At 32.1% G+C, this 19266-nt stretch overlaps 2 protein-coding genes across 4 annotated transcripts in view; one reads left to right on the forward strand and one right to left on the reverse strand.

Annotated features, from left to right (window-relative positions):
• Positions 1 to 9277, reverse strand: part of LOC127712367 (SANT and BTB domain regulator of class switch recombination-like) — a 30883-nt gene extending 21606 nt beyond the window's left edge. For 2 of the 3 annotated variants that reach the window (XM_052218757.1, XM_052218755.1), the window contains exons 1-9: positions 9191 to 9277; positions 7252 to 7412; positions 6900 to 7065; positions 6019 to 6088; positions 5419 to 5459; positions 4682 to 4873; positions 3074 to 3132; positions 983 to 1077; positions 297 to 362 (exon numbers count right to left, since the gene is read on the reverse strand). In XM_052218757.1, coding sequence (XP_052074717.1) covers positions 297 to 362; positions 983 to 1077; positions 3074 to 3132; positions 4682 to 4873; positions 5419 to 5459; positions 6019 to 6088; positions 6900 to 7065; positions 7252 to 7404 — 842 coding nt within the window. In that variant the 5' untranslated portion in view covers positions 7405 to 7412; positions 9191 to 9277. The remainder of the gene's footprint in view (positions 1 to 296; positions 363 to 982; positions 1078 to 3073; positions 3133 to 4681; positions 4874 to 5418; positions 5460 to 6018; positions 6089 to 6899; positions 7066 to 7251; positions 7413 to 9190) is intronic. The other variant, XM_052218756.1, reaches the window with a different exon arrangement.
• A 198-nt stretch (positions 9278 to 9475) lies between these two features.
• LOC127712377 (CD2 antigen cytoplasmic tail-binding protein 2 homolog) lies at positions 9476 to 18039 on the forward strand. Its single transcript, XM_052218769.1, has 4 exons — positions 9476 to 9649; positions 14165 to 14286; positions 15230 to 15785; positions 17694 to 18039. Exons 1-4 carry the CDS (start codon positions 9481 to 9483, stop codon positions 17909 to 17911), a joined length of 1065 nt encoding a protein of 354 aa, XP_052074729.1. The 5' UTR covers positions 9476 to 9480; the 3' UTR covers positions 17912 to 18039.
• Positions 18040 to 19266: the final 1227 nt, after the last annotated feature.

The following is a 19266-nucleotide window of genomic DNA, read 5'->3' on the forward strand; positions in this document are numbered from 1 at the left end:
AGAGCATACTCTTGTTTACCTTACAAAAAAACTCATTGAAGATATCAGGCTTATACTTTTGCAGGCAGACATGCATTTCGTCAGAGACTCGTGAATCAAAAAGTTAAAAGGCCAAAATAAGGTGCGATGTTGAAGAACATTGTGGACCCAAAATTCTGAAAGGTTTTGCCAAATACTTCTATTCCTGGGGTAGAAAATCCTTTGTACTACAACCATTAAAAGTTTTGTAAACTGTTAATATATATGACTACTGGTATATCAATGATATCTCATGTCAACACAGAAGCCATACCTACCTTTTGAATTTATCTTTTCTGTCTTTTATATCATCAGCTTCATTGTGTGTAAACAGATCAGCTATCCTATAATATTATAAATCTCCGTTTGTTAGTAGTACAATATGTAACTTGTGTATAAATAATTGCAGAAGTCCACTAATTTTTAACTGATCTTTTTTAGGTAAAAATACACATATTTGTTGTGCTACGCTAAATTTCAACTCTATTAGTTTACAGAACTTTGTGGAATAAAATGAAGTCTTATGGTTGAAAACTGACGACGACAAATGTGAAAGTAGAAAATGAGGGTAATTAACATAAACCTACAGCTTACCCCTAACCATTACATTATCACTTGTGTGATGTGTACATTTTTACATTTCAGTCTTTAAGGGTAATTGACTAATGGGCTTGAACGAAATGATCTAAATAAGCAAAATTTCTAATAAAAATTGAAGCTTCAATAAAGATGTTAAAGCTCAGTACAATCCCTGATAACAGCCATTATCTAGTATGATACTCTTAAAAACACAATAACACCGTAACTTAACTGAACTCCTGTCTAATAACACAGATAAACCTCTCAAAATGGACACCTGTTATAGTGAGAACCTTTGGTTAGAGTACAGAAGTTTTAACCTAATTGTACTGAAGAATAAGCCAATCTATCTTCAAAACCGAACTTTTCAAAGACCTTTACTCACCTTCCAACAAGTTTTTCGTTGATACAATTCATATTACATGGTGTTGAGACTATAGCTGACATGTTACCATGGCAATACTCTATACATTCTTGTACCTGAAAAGTTAAAATAACAGTTTAAAATAACAGTTTAAAATAACAGTAAAATTTAAATACGTAAGGACTCATCTCCGATACATTTTTATACAGGTACAGAATTTTATTCTGTGCTTCAATTTAATGTCAACAAAACAAATATTTGTTTATTGTTGTTTCGGGACATAAATATGGCTGCTCACTCATTTACTACAACATGTCTGAGAGTAAAATGTAGCCAATGAAAATATGTATTACATTAAAACTGAATGATTTTTTTATGACCGCAATACTTGATATGTTGAATACATGTACAAAAAAAGAAGAGGTGGTATTATTGTAAATGAGAAAACTATCTATCAATGACCTAATAACAGGGAATTATTTGAATCTGGAATAATTTTGAATTCTGGAAAATTGATAAGAAATGTATGATATAAACTAACCAAATTCAGGAGGGTTAGCCATGAATGCATGGCTAAAGGGGGTTAGTTAATTCATTCTGAAATATTAGTAAAGGTTGCATGGCTAACCCTATTTAGTTAGTTAGTTTTCATCATACATTTGTTATTAATTTTCCAGAATTAAAAACTATTCCAGATTCAAATAATTCCTTGTTTAATGATGGTTATAAATTTGAAATAGAAAAATTATAATATTGAAAATTAAAGAGGGAGTCAGCTCTCTTACATTGTTTTCATACCAACTCTACTCTTCTATTTTGCCTTTGCTTTAATTAAGTTGATAGTTTTATAAATCAATATTTACTGAAATTAAGGACAATTTTCTGTATGTTGAAGTTCCGAGATGTTTCAATACCTTTTTTAAATTAAAGAACCTTAGTGAGCGCGCTCACATACCCCACGTCCCCACATTGTCATTGGAGAAATAAAATAAGTGTAAGAAAAAAAAATTGTATCAGAAAAAAAAATTGAATCATAATTTCCTGTCAATATGCACATCTACATAGTATGTCCTTATTATCTACCCAGTTTCATGAAATTCTGTTGTGTGGTTTGAGAGGAGTTGCGATGACAAAAGGTTGCAGTAGTATATTGGGCAAATAAGTTCAAAGGGGCGTAACTCCTGGAAAAAAATTGAATCCTAATTTCCTGTCAATATGCACATCTACGTAGTATGTCCTTATTATCTGAAAAGGTTTCATGCAATTCTGTTGTGTGGTTTGAGAGGAGTTGCGATGACAAAAGGTTGCAGTAGTATATTGGGCAAATAAGTTCAAAGGGGCGTAACTCCTGGAAAAAAATTTAATCGTAATTTCCTGTCGATATGCACATCTACGTAGTATGTCCTTATTATCTGAAAAGGTTTCATGCAATTCTGTTGTGTGGTTTGAGAGGAGTTGCGATGACAAAAGGTTGCAGTAGTATATTGGGCAAATAAGTTCAAAGGGGCGTAACTCCTGGAAAAAAAATTGAATCGTAATTTCCTGTCGATATGCACATCTACGTAGTATGTCCTTATTATCTGAAAAGGTTTCATGCAATTCTGTTATGTGGTTTGAGAGGAGTTGCGATGACAAAAGGTTGCAGTAGTATATTGGGCAAATAAGTTCAAAGGGGCGTAACTCCTGGAAAAAAAATTGAATCATAATTTCCTGTCGATATGCAAATCTACGTAGTATGTCCTTATTATCTGAAAAGGTTTCATGAAATTCTGTTGTGTGGTTTGAGAGGAGTTGCGATGACAAACTGTTGCAGTAGTACATTAAAGTAAATAAGTTCAAAGGGGCGTAACTCCTAGAAAAAAAATTGAATCGTAATTTCCTGTTGATATGCACAACTACATAGTATATCCTTATTATCTAAAAAGGTTTTGTGAAATTCTGTTGTGTGGTTTGAGAGGTGTTGCGATGACAAGAAATAGGACTGACGGACTGAGAGACGGACGGACGGACTGACGGACAGACGGACGGACGGGTCAAAAACATTATACCCTCCGCAACTCGTTGCGTGGGGTATAATTACAACTCTCTAAACCATTTAAGAAATGTACTTACAAGTGAGTCCATTTTGAGAAAATCAGACGAAATCAAAATTGATATCACATTGCTGGCTTCTGCAAATACAAAATTAAAATTCACAAAATGGTATTATATTACACTCTACATTACTCAAAATTACACAAGATAATTTATACTCAATTCACTGCAAGTTAAATTTTGTGCTTCAGTCATATAAACTAAAATCCAAATGTTATTTGTGTCATACCCATACTGTTGTTTTACCGGTACATTATATAATTTCCCTAAAAATCTCTTAAGGATGTTTGCTCCTCTTGTTTTTGAATTTTTGCCAGATATTCGGAATCCTTTGGTTTTATCCATGTAGTGCCATTTAAAAATTTTCCCCTCTAACCCCTACTTTTCTTTTCATAATTTTATTACATATAGTTTAAGGTAGATAAGGTGTCTTCCTCCATCTTGGATTTTGAAATACCAGAAAACAATCGGTCTAAATCTTTAATAAAAGGTGCAAATTTTGAGAGTAGTGGGTAATTCATGTGTAAGAATTTTCATTTCAATATAGAAAATGACATATTTTATCATATTTATGGTTGTATTTTACAAAAAAACAGAATGCTTTTGTTTGATTCTATTTTTTCCAACTTTGCCACATCAGGGGAGGCAACTCAAATGTAAGGGCAGATAATTCAGATAAAAGTTACTTTTACAATAGAATGTGTTAGGAATTTACCTATTTTATTATGTAGCAAGAAAACGGGTCCCGTGACCCCATTTTTTCTTTTTCTTATCTGAAAGCATACTATTAAAGCTATCTTCTCATATTTTATCTCAAAATTCTATGGTGTAGTTTTCGTTTTATGGCAGAAAATTGGGTTTTCCATGCATAATCTATACAAAATCTGTCAATTTTGCACAACCTGTAGCGTAAAAATAAGCCCCGTGACCCATTCTTTTTATTATTATTTTTTAAAAAGCATGATATAAACTACATTTTGGCATATTATTAAAAAATTCTATGGATTATAATTTAGACACCCCATCTACCTTAAAAAGTCATATTTGAAAATCTTATAAAATCCTTGTTATTTTTTCATATTTTTTAAAAGAAAAAGGGTGCCAATGTTAAATGTATGAAAAATCTAGAGAAAATTATTTCCAGCCAAATTTTAAATGGCTTATATCTTGAAAACAAGCACACAGACCCTTCATTTTTTTTGCTTTTTTAGTTCCTTTATTTATATACTATCCATCTATAACAGTCTTTAAAAAAGCTTGTTATTTTAAAACAGAGTAGCGAACATCCTTAAAGTGTGGACAGCAGTGTAGATTGATTGATTGATTGTTGGTGTTAAACGCCACTTTTAGCACTATTGGCTATACATGGTTACAATCAGTTTTTATTGGTAGAGGAAGTCAAAGTGCACGGGGAAAACCACTGACCTTCTGCATGAAAATAGGCAAACCTAGTCAATTAAGATTGTAGTCAAAAGCACCTGCCATGTGAGGGGTTCGAACTCATAACCTAATTGTCCTCAGTGTTTACATGCCAGTGATAACAGTAGATGAACTACTTAGACAACTTGTCCATAGAGGCACCTGGCAGCTGTGTAGAAGAATTCAGGTTGTGGAAGTTATATTTACCAAGCCTAGGTTTCTCTGGTACATCTTTTGATCCTCGTTTAACATATTTCATCAACCAATCAAAAATTTGTACATCACAGTGAACAGAAATATCTACTTCTTCCCAGCGCTGTGCATCTGTTGATAAATACTCTGCAAAATATTTCATCTCCTGGACCAGCAGATCCCGAGGACAATGGAAGTCTTGTTTCACTAAAGGAAAGAAAAAGCTTGCATAATATATTTACTTAAATCCGAGACATATTATATCAGAGGTTTGCAACTTCCTGTATTGGCCATAACATTTATTGAAACATTATATGGCTCTCTCATTATTTTTCCAACTGCTTTTTCATATACATATGTACTGACAAAATCTTTTGCTTTAAAAATTTCTAATTTTCAGATTTTTGATATCAAGAGATTTCAAGAGAGTTATCCTCTTGTAATATAGGGGTCTGCTTGAATACATACAGCTGTATATGTGAAATTTACCCGTTTTCATGAAAAATCAAAATGAATGTTAATTGTGACGTCATGAATAGAACGCACGTACGTAAATTTTCAACAAAAAGTCATATTTCCTACCTAGTTATTGTATTAGCTATGATTCATTGTGATATTGGTCAATAAATCCTAATTTAAAATTATAGCTAGAAATAGGGGCCATTTAGGGCCTTATTGAACCTACTACTTTTTGTTTCCTTTATTCTATTTGTAGTAATAATGACAGTTATGCTTGTTGATTTTCTACTTACAGCTTTTAGCTTCATCACAGACATGTATAGTCATAACAGGACTGTAAAAAAAATACAATTGTTCAAAAATTACAGTCTCAGTAGTTATAGCCTTGGCATTGGTTAATATTGCTATATTTTAGAGACCTATAAAATCTCTTTACTACTTCAGAATAACAAAACTGTAAGTTTAAAAGTCAATGTGAACATAATGAATGCAAGTTATCAAAAGTTTACTGAAATGCAAAATATATGAATTTGGCTATGATTGATCTTTTGTTGAAATGCCAGTTAAGTCACAACTATGCCATGATAATGCACACCTAAGAACCCAAAAGACATGAAGATTAGAATCAAAAATAGTTTTTAATTATGCTATCTGAACCATATTGTATACATAAGTATAAACATAGAATACATTTTTGAACTTGCATCTAATAAAAGTTGGTACATATTTTTAACTTGTCTACTGAAAGCAGTTTTGAGCTTACGACATGGTGTGATAACCTGTAGATGTATATTTTGCTTATTTGCTGTTTTATTGATATTTACCTCAGATGTCAGTTTATTTATACCATATTTTGGTTACCATTTGATTTATTCATTATTATTTAACCTTACCCTTGATCATCACTGTTTCTCCCGCTTTGTTTACTTTTGGAATCATTTGTATCCTTGCTATCTTTATCTCCTATTAAACATAAGACATTTATCATGTACAATACAAAAGTTTAAAGGACAAGATTCTAAAGATATTATTCTAGTGTTCCCTATTATCAATCACTTCAAGGCATTTAAGGATCTGAACCAAATAGACTTTTAAATGTACTTTACTAGTAGTCTGAGTAATAAGATTACATTTAATCAAGGTAGAAATAATTTGATTGTGGAGAAGGAGTACTAGTAGTCCCAGTTATAAGATTACATATAAGGTAGAAATAATTTGATTATGGAGAAGGAGTACTCGTAGTCCGAGTTATAAGATTACATATAAGGTAGAAATAATTTGATTGTGGGGAAGGAGGAGCATGAACTGATCTAAGCTCCTGTATTTTTACCACAGTTCCCTTGAGACTACATGTATTGTTTTGCTCAATAGTGTAAATGGTATTTTTTCAACAAAATTTCAGAGTGGTAAATGGTAAAACTGGTAAGTGGTATATTTCCATGGAGTTAAAATTTCACGATTTATTGTATAAAACCAGTTTGCAAATTGCAAGTTAAAATTTGTTGTGTTTTTCTTGTCCTGGATTCTTATTTTCTTTAAAGAATAAATCAATGAGCAGGGATATTTTCACAATTTTATCTTTATCACAAAATTAGCAAAAATATAAAACTTTCACGAAAAATTTCTCACTTTACAGTACATACATTTATCCTGCTTATTTTTTCTGTCATATAATTTAAAGATTTTTTAATTTCTTCTTGCCTAGGCAATAAAAGTGAAATGGCTGATTCCTAAGTTTTTTAAACACATTTGACTTTGAGGTATAATTGACCACCTTTCTGTGAAGCAGATCCTGGACAACTTCCTCCAGTCTTACTGCTAAGATCAGATTCTGTCAGACTGACTTGTGATGAAGCTCCAGGAATGGTATAATTTTTTTCAAACTGATTCATAGCATACACATCCCCTGTCAGCAATAACTCCTCATATCTTCTAGCAACCTGAATTTAAATCAATGAAAAGAAACATAGATAAAGTAAGAATATTCTTCAAATTTTAACATTCATTCCGTTCAGTCCATTAGAAACTGTAAATGGTCTTGTACACCTATTTAGCAAGATGACCATTTATTTCCTTTTAATTTTTCAGTAAGATCATCTTAGATGTCTGTATCTGAAAAGTATTACCTGTCCTGGGGAAGACCCAGGTATAAGCCTAGCAATAGCTTCCCAATTTTTCGTCTGCAACTCATTAAAATCCTGTGATGATATCAGTGTGTTTAGGATAAGGTCAAGGGCAACTCCCACACGAGATGTTGGTTCCAAGACATTCATTTTCATTCTTTAATCTATAAATAGAAAATTATAAGATTGATTATTAGAACTAGGTAATGGTACATGTATAACACAATAAACCCACAAAACACATCAATAGTTTGATAATTAAGAACAGACAAGTGGCTACATCATATGTACAATGTAAAACAGAAATCACCACTATTCAAGTGATGGTGCTATTCCATTCTTTTATTATAAGCACCACTCTTGATTTCCTCAGCACAATCATAAATTTTGAGATTATTTTGGAGAAGGTTGATGAAATATAATTCTAAATGGATATAAATTTAGAGTGACTACACTTAGTGTTTAAAAGTTTATTATAAAGTTAAAGTACATATACAATATACATACAAACATAAACATATATGAGGTCTGGATGGGGTTTACAGAATAAAGAATGATAAATAAAAAAATCATGAAGAGAAAATTAAAGAAAGCAAAAAAAAAATGAAGAATGGAAAATAAGGGAGTGCAAAAGTATAAACATGATATAGAATAACTGATGAAAATAAAGCATTAGGGTAATACAGTACTGATTTCAAAAATGAAGGATACAAGTGCAGAATGAAGAAATCATGTGATTACAAATTAATTTTATTAGAATTTTACAGAATATATGTATGCGTTATTTTAAAAGATAAAGAAAAAATATTTTTAATGCCTAAATATATTAAAGAACACAGAAATGAAGGACCCCATCCAGACTCATGTTAACTATAAAGTACTGCAAAATAAGGTATACATTTTTTCAACATCAAAAATGATTATGTTACAATGTATCAGCAAATATAAAATGTTATTTGTCATAATCCCTGTAAATAAGCAAAAGATGCAGCTAAAAGTTGGCCCTGTCAGACCTAGGGAGCAGAATTTTAGAGGTTCCAGCATATGAAGTCTTTGTGTCCAACCCAATTACCGGCAAATAGTTTTACTGTTTGGGGTCGTCAAAAACGAAATTTCTGTTGGTTCTCGTTACCACATGACTTGACACATTTATTGCTGGTAATATACATGTAACGTGCTGATGTAAACAGATTTCAATATTCTCTGCGTTTATCAAGAAATTAACAAAAATGATAGTGTGTATGCATGTCAGAATGACAGATTATAAATTAATTGCATAAAAGTATGACCAATGTTTGTTTGTTTTAGCATTTGAGTTGATGTTTGGCAGGAATGCACAATCTTTGTTAACTGGATAATATAATTGCCTTGTTTTCAGTCAAGTTTCAACCAAGACGGTAAAGACATAATTGCAACTGATAATTTATCTTATTGATCTTTTTGTAATGGCATCACACCATATAAAAACCTTTGATTTTCTTTCTGGTTGAGTACCAGATACTCAGTTTTTCTGTAGTTTGTTTCAGAGATGGTTAGTTTTGTTTTTAGTTGTGTTTTTGTTTTCTATAAATCAATATTAATGAGTTAAGTATTATTTTTCTACTGACTTTTATTGTTTATTCTTTTATGTACCTTTTGTTTAAGTTCAATATCAGATTTTAAAAATAGAGAGTGCAAGCTGATTTTTAATACTACTTATATTTACAATAAGACTAATCTTCTATAGGCCTTCATGTGCCCTACTATAAGTGTCAAATTTTTTATGGGCCTTCATGCATAAGTCTCAGGGTCATTGTACCAAAATAACTTCACAGGTACACTTGGATTTTTTTCTTCAATTTTTTGCACCAATATAATGCACAAAAAAATGTCAAATTGTAGAAATATGAAGAGTTTTTAAAAAAACATCAGTAAGAGATATATTTTTTATAGTATATTTTACGTGAAACAGCCTGCAATGGGATTTAGTGTACAGAAAACGACCGTTCTACTCCAGTAACCAAGTGCGTTCTTCCATTTTTAAACAATTCGAAATTTTATTAATCACAACGAATAAAACGAATCAAAATGTATTTCATCTTTTTCGTAAATTTTAGGATTAAAAAACATAAAAACAATTAACTTATGAGTCAGATATCATATACTTATACGTTTATATTTGGATAAATAATTATATTTGTAATAATACTAAATGCGTTTAGTCTAAAATTTTGAATTGTGAAAATTCTGAAAATGTCGAAACGAAAACGATTCGAACAAGACCGCGAAGAAGATTTGAGAGATTTCGAAGATTTAGACGACGAAGCAGCCCGACGATTCAAAGATAAACATTCCTTAGATAGCGACGAGGAAGATGAAAACACGGGAAAATATGACGTTTTGCATGAAGATGATATTGAAGGTTTGATATCAACTCGGAATTTCATTCGTATCTATCAGACTTGTTCCTATCTTGTTTTCATCAAGATCATATAGCATTCATAGCATTATTTGCGGTCTTGATATATTCTAAAACTTAATTACTTAAATACACATCACAGATATGCCTCAATATTAGTCATAACAGTTCTGTGGTACCACAAATTCTTAGTGTTTAAAATAAAAAGAGTTATCTCCCATTGGCATTATTAGAATATTGTGGTGCATGTATAAATCTAATCGGTTGTGACACATAATTATTTTCATGACATCACATTATCATCAGATGATCAATCCAGTCCATCATCTCAGTCATGTCTCAGTCCTTACAGCTGAAAGTACATGCTGGATCAGCTCCTGATTATCCGTTGGCTACAACATGTTACGTTGATCAGATGGTTCAACGACAAACTAGTTTATGAGGCTCCCGTACAGTTATCCTGCGTCAACAACACTCTGAAACCTATTGTGGATGGGTGAGTGTCATATGCTGCCCAGACGTTCGAGGGCTAGCTGTATCATAGTTTTAGTGCAATTGCAGTCATCTGCTACTGAGCCAATGATTCATCTACCAGTAACACATCGTCGTGGTTAGGGGCTGCCCAGCTGATCACCCTGGCCCTGAAAGCAGCCGTTGTGGAATCTATGCAAAGAAACATCAAAATAGTAAAAATCCAAAAACAACTCACGTAAACCAAGATGGCCACCTCAGTGTCTTCCCTAGAAAATTTTTCATGCATGGTGGGTCCATGGTGGATTTGCAACACGGCGCGCGATGATTCTTTTTCAGAATTAGGAACACTACATAATTTAAATGTTTAAAGCCATATACCAATCTAATTGTTTTATTATAGGTAAGTCATGGAACTTTAAAGTATTTATTACAGATGAGAGGAATTAATGAAAGACCTTATAAACAATAATAAAAATAATCCAGTCTGCACTAGTTATTTACAAATTAATATCATGTACACATTATTTTGTTGATATCTTTCTCCGTTTCAACTTTCCAAAGTTCACCACACATTTTTCAAAATCAAAATCTTCCTCCTTTGGTCCTTCAATTGATATATGCATTAAGCAATTCAGCACTTTTTGGCATAGTCTGTTTCTCAAAGGTGTTTTAACTCTGTTTAAACATGAAAAACACCTTTCACAATCAGCTGTTGAAACTGGCAAAACAAGACCAATTGCTGCATACTTAGACAGACATGGATACAAAGTTCTAAGACTGGCAACTTTGTTCATTGTCTGCCTAAATGTCATGTCTTTACATTCCTCAATTTGCTGATAGAATGGTTTCAGCAGTAACAGCAAGTTGTTAAATGAAACTTTGAATGTCTTCATTGCTTCACAGAGATTTTACAGGGAACAATAATAAAAAAGTTTATTTGTGTTAGGGACGACATCAAAAGTTCATTGTAGGATAAAAAAAAACTTAATTCACATAGTTTTTTCACTGACCCCCCCCCCCTTAACTTACTTTGGGAAAAATTGATTAATTGATTGACCAATATGGATATATGTAAAGTCGATTTTGGATAAACAAAACTTGCAGCAATTTTAACCCCCACCCCCAAACTATTTGATTGAAGTATTTTTATCCTACATTGATCTTTTGATGTCGTCCCTTAATTACAGAAGTCGTCAATGAAGAATACCTAACATACAGATGACATATTTGGCAATTACCTGTTTGGAAGCTAACTGACATTTTATTTCATGACAATTTTTAAATACATTCCTGTCCGATTTATTTATAACGCTTCATAATTGTAAAAATCCTATCTTGCCGAAGTGAAAGAAAAATTATTTAGCCCCACTTGTGTAAAAAACGGCAAATGAATCCGCTATGTGACCCATTGAATTAAAGATAGAACAACACTAGTTTATTATATTAAAAACAATATTTCCGTAAATAACTTCGTATGTTTTGAAAGTTTTTCCATCATTTCATAAGACACGTCTTTTTCTCGGCACGGTTGCGGTGATGTGTATTCTTTGATATAATCAAATCAAATCAAATATTTTATTGTCTTATAAACTTTACAGTTTGTGACCAACATGTATTAACACAATAAACATATATACATACATATATAAAAAAAAAAAAAAAAAAAAACACAATAAAAACAGCATCAAAATTTATAAAAACAAACAAGTTGTTAAGAGTCCCCTGCCCTCAGTTCTAATGACTTTTTCAAGAAGGATCCTAACTTATAATCAATCAACCGCGACTAATCTAAAAATAACTGATTGTTGTGACCAATCAAAAAATAGTTCATCGATGTAAATATACATTGATATAGCTGATGAAAAAACTGTGAAACTTTATTTAAAAAAAAGGTTTTGTTCATTCTCGGTGAAATTACGTTAGTTTTATTTTATGATACCAGAGACTATACTAAATTTTAAATTTCTACTTTTTAAAGATCACAGTAAAATAACGATGTCAAACTCCCGTTTTTTGGTGAAATTTATACTGGGAAAATGTTAAAACTTTTTATTTGGCACAGAAAGATATGCATTGGAGATTAATCTTACTATTTATTTATCAGCTAACTGGCAACTTCTATTATGTAACCGAAGTCTCGATGTGTAAATGTATACAACCATGCAACTAATCAAGAAGGTTATAAAATCCCGGCACGCGCGACGTGATGCATCCAATTATGAGTCGGATGAGTTTAAAACACCTGTGGAGTGTTGTCACTTGTCACTTCACTTTCAAAATATCGATAATAAATATTTTACACAGTTATTATTTTCACACATAGCGGGATGCATTGCGGCAATGATGAAAGCATGGCGGTCGAAATTTATGCGTAGCGGTACCGCAATGCTTGAATAGCCTAGGGAAAACACTGCACCTACCAAAATGGCGCCTTCCACCTGTTCCTGTCCAACTGCAACACAAAATATTCAATGCTCAACAATCTCCTCCAGGCACGAGCCGACCGTGCGAGGGCTGTATAGCCAGTCTAGGTCGTTAAAAACTCCCATCATCATCATCATCATAATTATACAGATTAATATGAGGCTGGTGCTACCTGATGAGGTCCCAAGGGTTATATGGTTTTTAATGAGTCAATTTAAAATGTTTGTTTAAGGTTCATCATAACAAATGGACAAAAATGGCTGTATTTACACCTCAAAATCTACTCTGAGTACAGACTAACCTGTGCTGTTGGAAAAGTTTTAAGGCCTGGCATCCACTAGATATATAAAATTTAAGCACATTATGTGTTTCAGAAAGATATTTTTTTTGGATTTTGATTTTTTTTCGTTTATAACCTTAAAAGCATAAATATAAACAGATACCGTCCACGTACAATTGGATTTTTCTATGTCTGTTTGTTTTCATATTGTAGGTTAAAAAGTATGTTTATCATCGTTTTTACCTGTGTAAGAATGATTTTTTTGTGGATCGAATCAGTCAACCAAATGATTTATTCTCGTTTTACTTTCAATGTTGACATTCTTTTCCTTTTAATGGCTGAATACATGCGTAACCCATCTCCAGCTAAGGGGTTAAATTAAAGGTCACATGGAATACGGATTCAATGAGGTCGAATTATCCACTTGCAAGTGAATAATTCATCAGAGATATTTCTTATCTTAATTTGACAAAATTGAACCAAATTGGCTGCTAAAAGCCAATTAGTATTTTCACTTTATCACTTTAAATAATGATTATGGGATACCGTTGTCAGTCCGTCCGTCCGTCGTCAACATGTCTGACAATAACTCAAAAATGCTTTAACCAATTTGCATGAAACTTTGGTGAATTTTTTATATCTATTGACATGAGCTTCCTTTATAAATTTTAGAATTTTATGTTTCCGAGTTATGGGGTTTTATTCATTAAAAAAGGGTGATTTTCCAGTTTTCGGACAATAACTCAAAAATGCTTTGAGAAGTTTTCATGAAACTTTGACGTAAGCTCCCTTTTTATTGTTCTAAATTTTAGATTTTATGTTCCTGAGTTATAGGATTTTATTCATAAAAAAGGGGTGATTTTCCAGTTTTCAGACAATAACTCAAAAGTGCTTTGAGCAGTTTTCATGAAACTGGTTACTTTTATATCTATTAAAATAACCTCCCTTTAGTTTTTTTATAAATTTCTGATATGACATTGAGGAGTTATGGAACTTTATTCTTTGAAAAAGCAACGGGCGTATCATGCGCTCATGGCGCAGCTCTTTATTGTTATATCTGGTAGCTAATGCCCCTTTAAAATAAGGACACTATAGATTATACATTGATATATTAAAGCAGCTTCCAAGGTTGAAATTATATGTGTTTTTTTTTTTTAGGCTGAAGGTAAAACAATTACCCCCCTTACCATGTTTGCAATACTATATTTCTTAACCCACATTACAAAAAGGTCAACTTGAAAATTCAAATGATAACTAGGCATGAGAAAGATTAGTATGAAAAGAAATAAAGCAGAAGGGAGAAATTAAGAAAAAAAGTAAAATTTTATCGTCTTTTTTAGGTCAGGAAGATGGCACTGTGGATTTTGATGGAGAAATTCAAATTACACCCTTCAACATGAAAGAAGAGTTAGAGGAGGGACATTTTGATAAACAGGGAATGTATATCCATGATAAAAAGCAGGTTTGTGTTGCGATCAATTTCAAATTAATAATGATTTAGAAATAATACTAAAAATGGCCAAATACTGTAACACCAAAGTGAAAACACAAAATATAAGATATCAATGAACAATGATGAAGACAAGAGTTTTTAGATTTTGACGTTCTAAAAATAGCACGAATAGCAGATTAAGGGATGACTGCCATGACAGTATAGTTTTATTGTTATCAGTTTATTCCTTTAGACTGAAACCCTGCCTAAAGCAATCACTTCAGGTTATTCTACAAGTAACCTTTGGTCGATTCTCACAAGTAAAGTGATTAGAATAGTTCTTTGATTTCATGCTTTCTGTTGAGTTTACTTTTAAAAATACTTAACAATAACAATCTTGAGACAATTTTAAGCTAAAACTTCCTATAACTGAATATATATTACATTTGTTGTTACAGTGTTTTTGTTAGTTCAAAAAGATATTCACAGTGAATGAGTGTGAAATTAAGTATTATAAATTTATATAGAATTATGTGTATAATCTGTTATGCCTTATATATATTTTGAAATAATACAACGCCAGTAAAAATGCCCAAAACGTAGCCTTGACAACTTACAGATATATGGATTTCCTTGATAACAAGTTATTGGTAGGCCATAGGCAATTTATAGGCCACTCTTGTGGGGAAAAAAACCCAAAGACAAACAACAATGAATAACTCATGGACATGGTCCATATTGCCTGACTTGGTGGTATTACATAAACCTGTTTTCTGTGTGCACAAACCTCACCCTTTTCCTATCTAGATCATATGTCTTAAAACTAGACACACAATAAAAAAACGGCACAGTCCAGCTACATGTACCAACAGGATATTTACTAACTTAGGAAATAAAAGATGGCATATTTAGAAAGCAGCTCTCTAGTCTAAAACAAAAACTGTTATGTTATAACTATTGTTATTATTTAAAGGACATCAAAGACAGCTGGATAGAAAATATAGATTGGGTCAAAATAAAGGAAAGAGCGGAAAAAGATGAAAATGATGAAGATGAATCAGACGAGGAAACACCATTAGATGAAACACAGATCTACAAGGAACTCTTAGATCTTCTAAAACCAGGGGAGACTATCTTAAAAGCATTACGGAGACTAGGGGGAAAAGGAGGAAGTTTGTCTGCAAGTCAGCGTCTAAAGCTTAAAAAACAAAAAGCTGAACTGAAAGATGTTCAGTCTGAGGAAGATAAAATAAATTTTGAAAAATTGACTGAATTGGCTGATAAACTGATCTCAAATGGAAATATGGATGCATATGAACTAACATGTGAAAAGTTAAACTTTCTTGTTACTAAGGCAACAAAATCATCAGAAAATTCTCGGACGGTTATTCCTGAAGGTATTGATGATGACGATGCATTAGATATGTTTGCTGATAGTATTGATTCTAAAAAAGAGGAGAAATCAGTGAAGTTTTCCGAGGATACTAAATCAGATATTGTTGGAAAGTCTGAAACTAAGGAAGATAAAGGTATGAATTGTTACTAGAATTGTACTTACATTGTATAAGGCAAAACAAAAATATATCTATATTTTTTTGGTCCAAGTAACAATCTATGTATAATTTTAATATACTCACTGGGAAATCTTCATGAAAGCATATACTCTTTGCAATTATCTAACTGCACGAATCAAATGGTGTTCAGATTAAGGATCTGGATATTTTTTCACAAAATTTCGTCATTTTAAGATGACTCTAAGGTTTTTTTACAAACAGTTGAAATTATTCACACTAGATTCATGGCATCACACATTTGTATTGATTTTTTCATCACATTTACTTCATGAAAATTCTTATTGATTTTCTTAAAACATTCAAGAACAATTTAGGGAATGCAACAGTTTAAAATTGAAATGATTTTTATGACTGAAAACCATAAATTTCACAGGAATCGGCAACACCTCTTTGGATTTTGAAGACAAAATAAGAACAGGAATTTTCACCTTAACACTAAAGTACGAGTGATTCAGGATTTATTTCCTGGATTCTTTCTGTTTATCAAATTGACAGGAAATCACTGGATTTGAATTTTTATTAACTTTGAAAGTGTTTGATTATAACAGATTATAGGTGCACTCGTTAAATTTATCATGAAATCATTTTGAAATCATTCAAAAGTAATTAAATAATGAAGTTGTCATTGAATTTAATTTCTTTAACATATTAGTTCTGAGCTTGTGATCACTGTTACATTTGTAGGTGTGAATTAAAAACATAGGTAAAAAGTGATTAGCGATTATAATATTAGCAAATATTTCCCGAAGGCATTAATATGGTTATTAGGAGGGCCCTTAGGATTGTCATACTATACTGGAGTGGCAGTTTTATTACCGTTTAAGGATTACAAATCAAAAACAAGTGCAAAATGGCGATGAAGAAACCCGATCTCAATGAAGATGATGAAATGACTGAAATTATTACTGTCAAAATTTTTTCCATTAAACAATTTTTTATGCACCCCGCCGTCACTGGTGGAGGCATTAAGTGTTACCCTTGTCCGTCCTTACGTACGTCCCAAAATTGGTTTCCATTCTCTAACTTTAGTTTGCTTCAACCAAATGTTATGAAACTTGCAAAATGCTTATTACCACAAAACAAAGACCAAGTTTGGATTTGGATGGCATCACTTCTACTGTTCTGGAGTTATGCCCCTTTATACATGTACATGTATATGTGAAAAATTCAGCGTTTCCCTTTTCTCACTTTCGTTTGCCTCAACCAAATATTATGAAAACTTATACACAATGCTTATTACCACAAAGATCAGATCAAGATCGAATTTGGGTGGTGTCACTTTTACTGTTCTTGAGTTATGCCTCTTTATAACGTTACATTTATATGCAAGCGGAGGCATCATCTGTGTTCTATGGACACATTCTCCATTTATTTCTTGAATCAAAACCATAAGAAATATTAGATTAAAATAATATGTATTTGCTTCAAAATACAAGGGGGAGGGGGGGGGGGGGGGGGGGGGGGGGGGCTGCAATTGTTTTCTTCAGAGGTAATGAAATAATACATCATGAACATATATGCATTGTATATTATCATGATTATATATAAAAACTTCAAGCATTTGTTTTTCTTTATAAGAATTATTGTACAAATGATAAGCATGACATAAAGTGTACCAGTCAATAGCAGTCTCATTTATAACTTTCTAGTGTTTTATACATGTATCTACATTCTGTGTTTTATAGGAGGAAGATAACCAAATAATTATTACCTATTTATATAGCTCCTTAAGTATCAGGTTGTATACATCCTTGGCTTAAGAATTTTGGGGTTTGAACATTGCTATTGAAGGTAAATCCAGAAACACACTAAAAGTATACATGTATAGTGTTATTTTCATTCATTATATTTATCTTTTGACAGGTGGAGGAGGTGACTCGAAGGATTTATCAAGTGAGGTCATGTGGGAATATAAATGGGAAAATCAAGATGAAGAAGAAATCCATGGTCCCTACACTAGTCAACAGATGTGTGATTGGGCAGAGGAGGATTACTTCCCTGATGGAGTATTTGTTAGAAAAGTTGGAGCTGATGGACAATTTTATAACTCTAAAAGAATTGATTTTGATTTGTATACTTGAACTGAAAGTGTTAATCAATTATCATTACAATCATGGTTATCATTACAATCATGTTATCATAACAATCATGTTATCATTAGTAAATCACCTCATTTTAAAGGAATACCAAATAAATTGTTTAATAATTATCTGTTGATGACACATTATTTATATGATATCCTAATTCATACAATGGATAGGTTTCACTATGATGTAATTTGAGTTTGAATTATTCCCCTTGGCTGCCTTTTTTGAGTTGTAAATTGTTGAAACAATAGAAAAGAAGGGATATTGGGTATCCATCCATGACACAAAATCAGTACCGTTATATGCACAGCAAAAAACACAAAAAGCACAGGAAAAGCACTTTTATTGCTGTTCTTCATCTCAAAGTCATAGTGAGGCCTTCAACACGGAGCAAAAAAACTCTCACCTCACTGCAAGTGTAAGACAGCCTCTAGCACAGGTTTGAGCTGAATTCTTTGCAAACTGACGATCACGCCACAACTGTTGAGTTGAAGAATAAAGCCATGGAGTAATATCAATAAAATAAGTCTGCTTAGAGATCCTTACTATATTGTAGTGATGAATTAAGCAAGGTTAAAAGAATATTGTTAAAAAACAACTTTTTTTAAAGTTTAGTGGTCAGTATAATGATTTGAATTTGGCTGATTTTAGTGCACATAGACCTCCTATGTGGTGACAAATGGGAAGTAACTCTTGTTCAAATTGTGTCAATCAAACTATCAATTCCCAAAAGCTTGTGTTTTTAACAGGATTCCATCAAAAGAAGGTTTATATTTCACAATAATTGTAAGGTTAAAGTCACTCAACAAATTCTTGGTCACCACGACAACTTTTTTGTCCAGTAGAGTATATGTCTGATTCACCATTGATCACATATATATATGTTTCATTTGTTAAATCATTATTCTGTCTTTTTGCCAGATATACAACTTGTCAGTGAAACCATGTTCAATAGAAACATTTTTCTTGTACCAAGAACCTGGGGTTCTTTACATCCATATGGACATCATCAACAGAGTGCTATTTTATAAGAAAAATAAGAAAAGCTTTAAGGCCTGCAGGAAAATGTGTCAGTTTACAATCAAAGGTGACTCTGGAGGATTTACATCCAAGTTGAGATAGTTGTTTTTCCGTTAATGTTTTTTCAAAATTTAGGCTGTTGGTACTCTTGTTTGAATTGTTTCACATTTTTTCATGCTGTGACCTTTTATAGCAGACTATATGATATGGATTTTGCTCATTGTTGAAAGCCTATAGTTGCTTTCATCCACATTATTATGACTCTGGTGGATAGCAGTCTCATTGGCAAACATACCTCCTCTTTTGTGTTTATACAGAATTATCAATTC

Source organism: Mytilus californianus, unplaced genomic scaffold (assembly GCF_021869535.1).
Source record: "Mytilus californianus isolate M0D057914Y unplaced genomic scaffold, xbMytCali1.0.p SCAF_8, whole genome shotgun sequence".
Classification (NCBI taxonomy): Eukaryota; Metazoa; Mollusca; class Bivalvia; order Mytilida; family Mytilidae; genus Mytilus; species Mytilus californianus.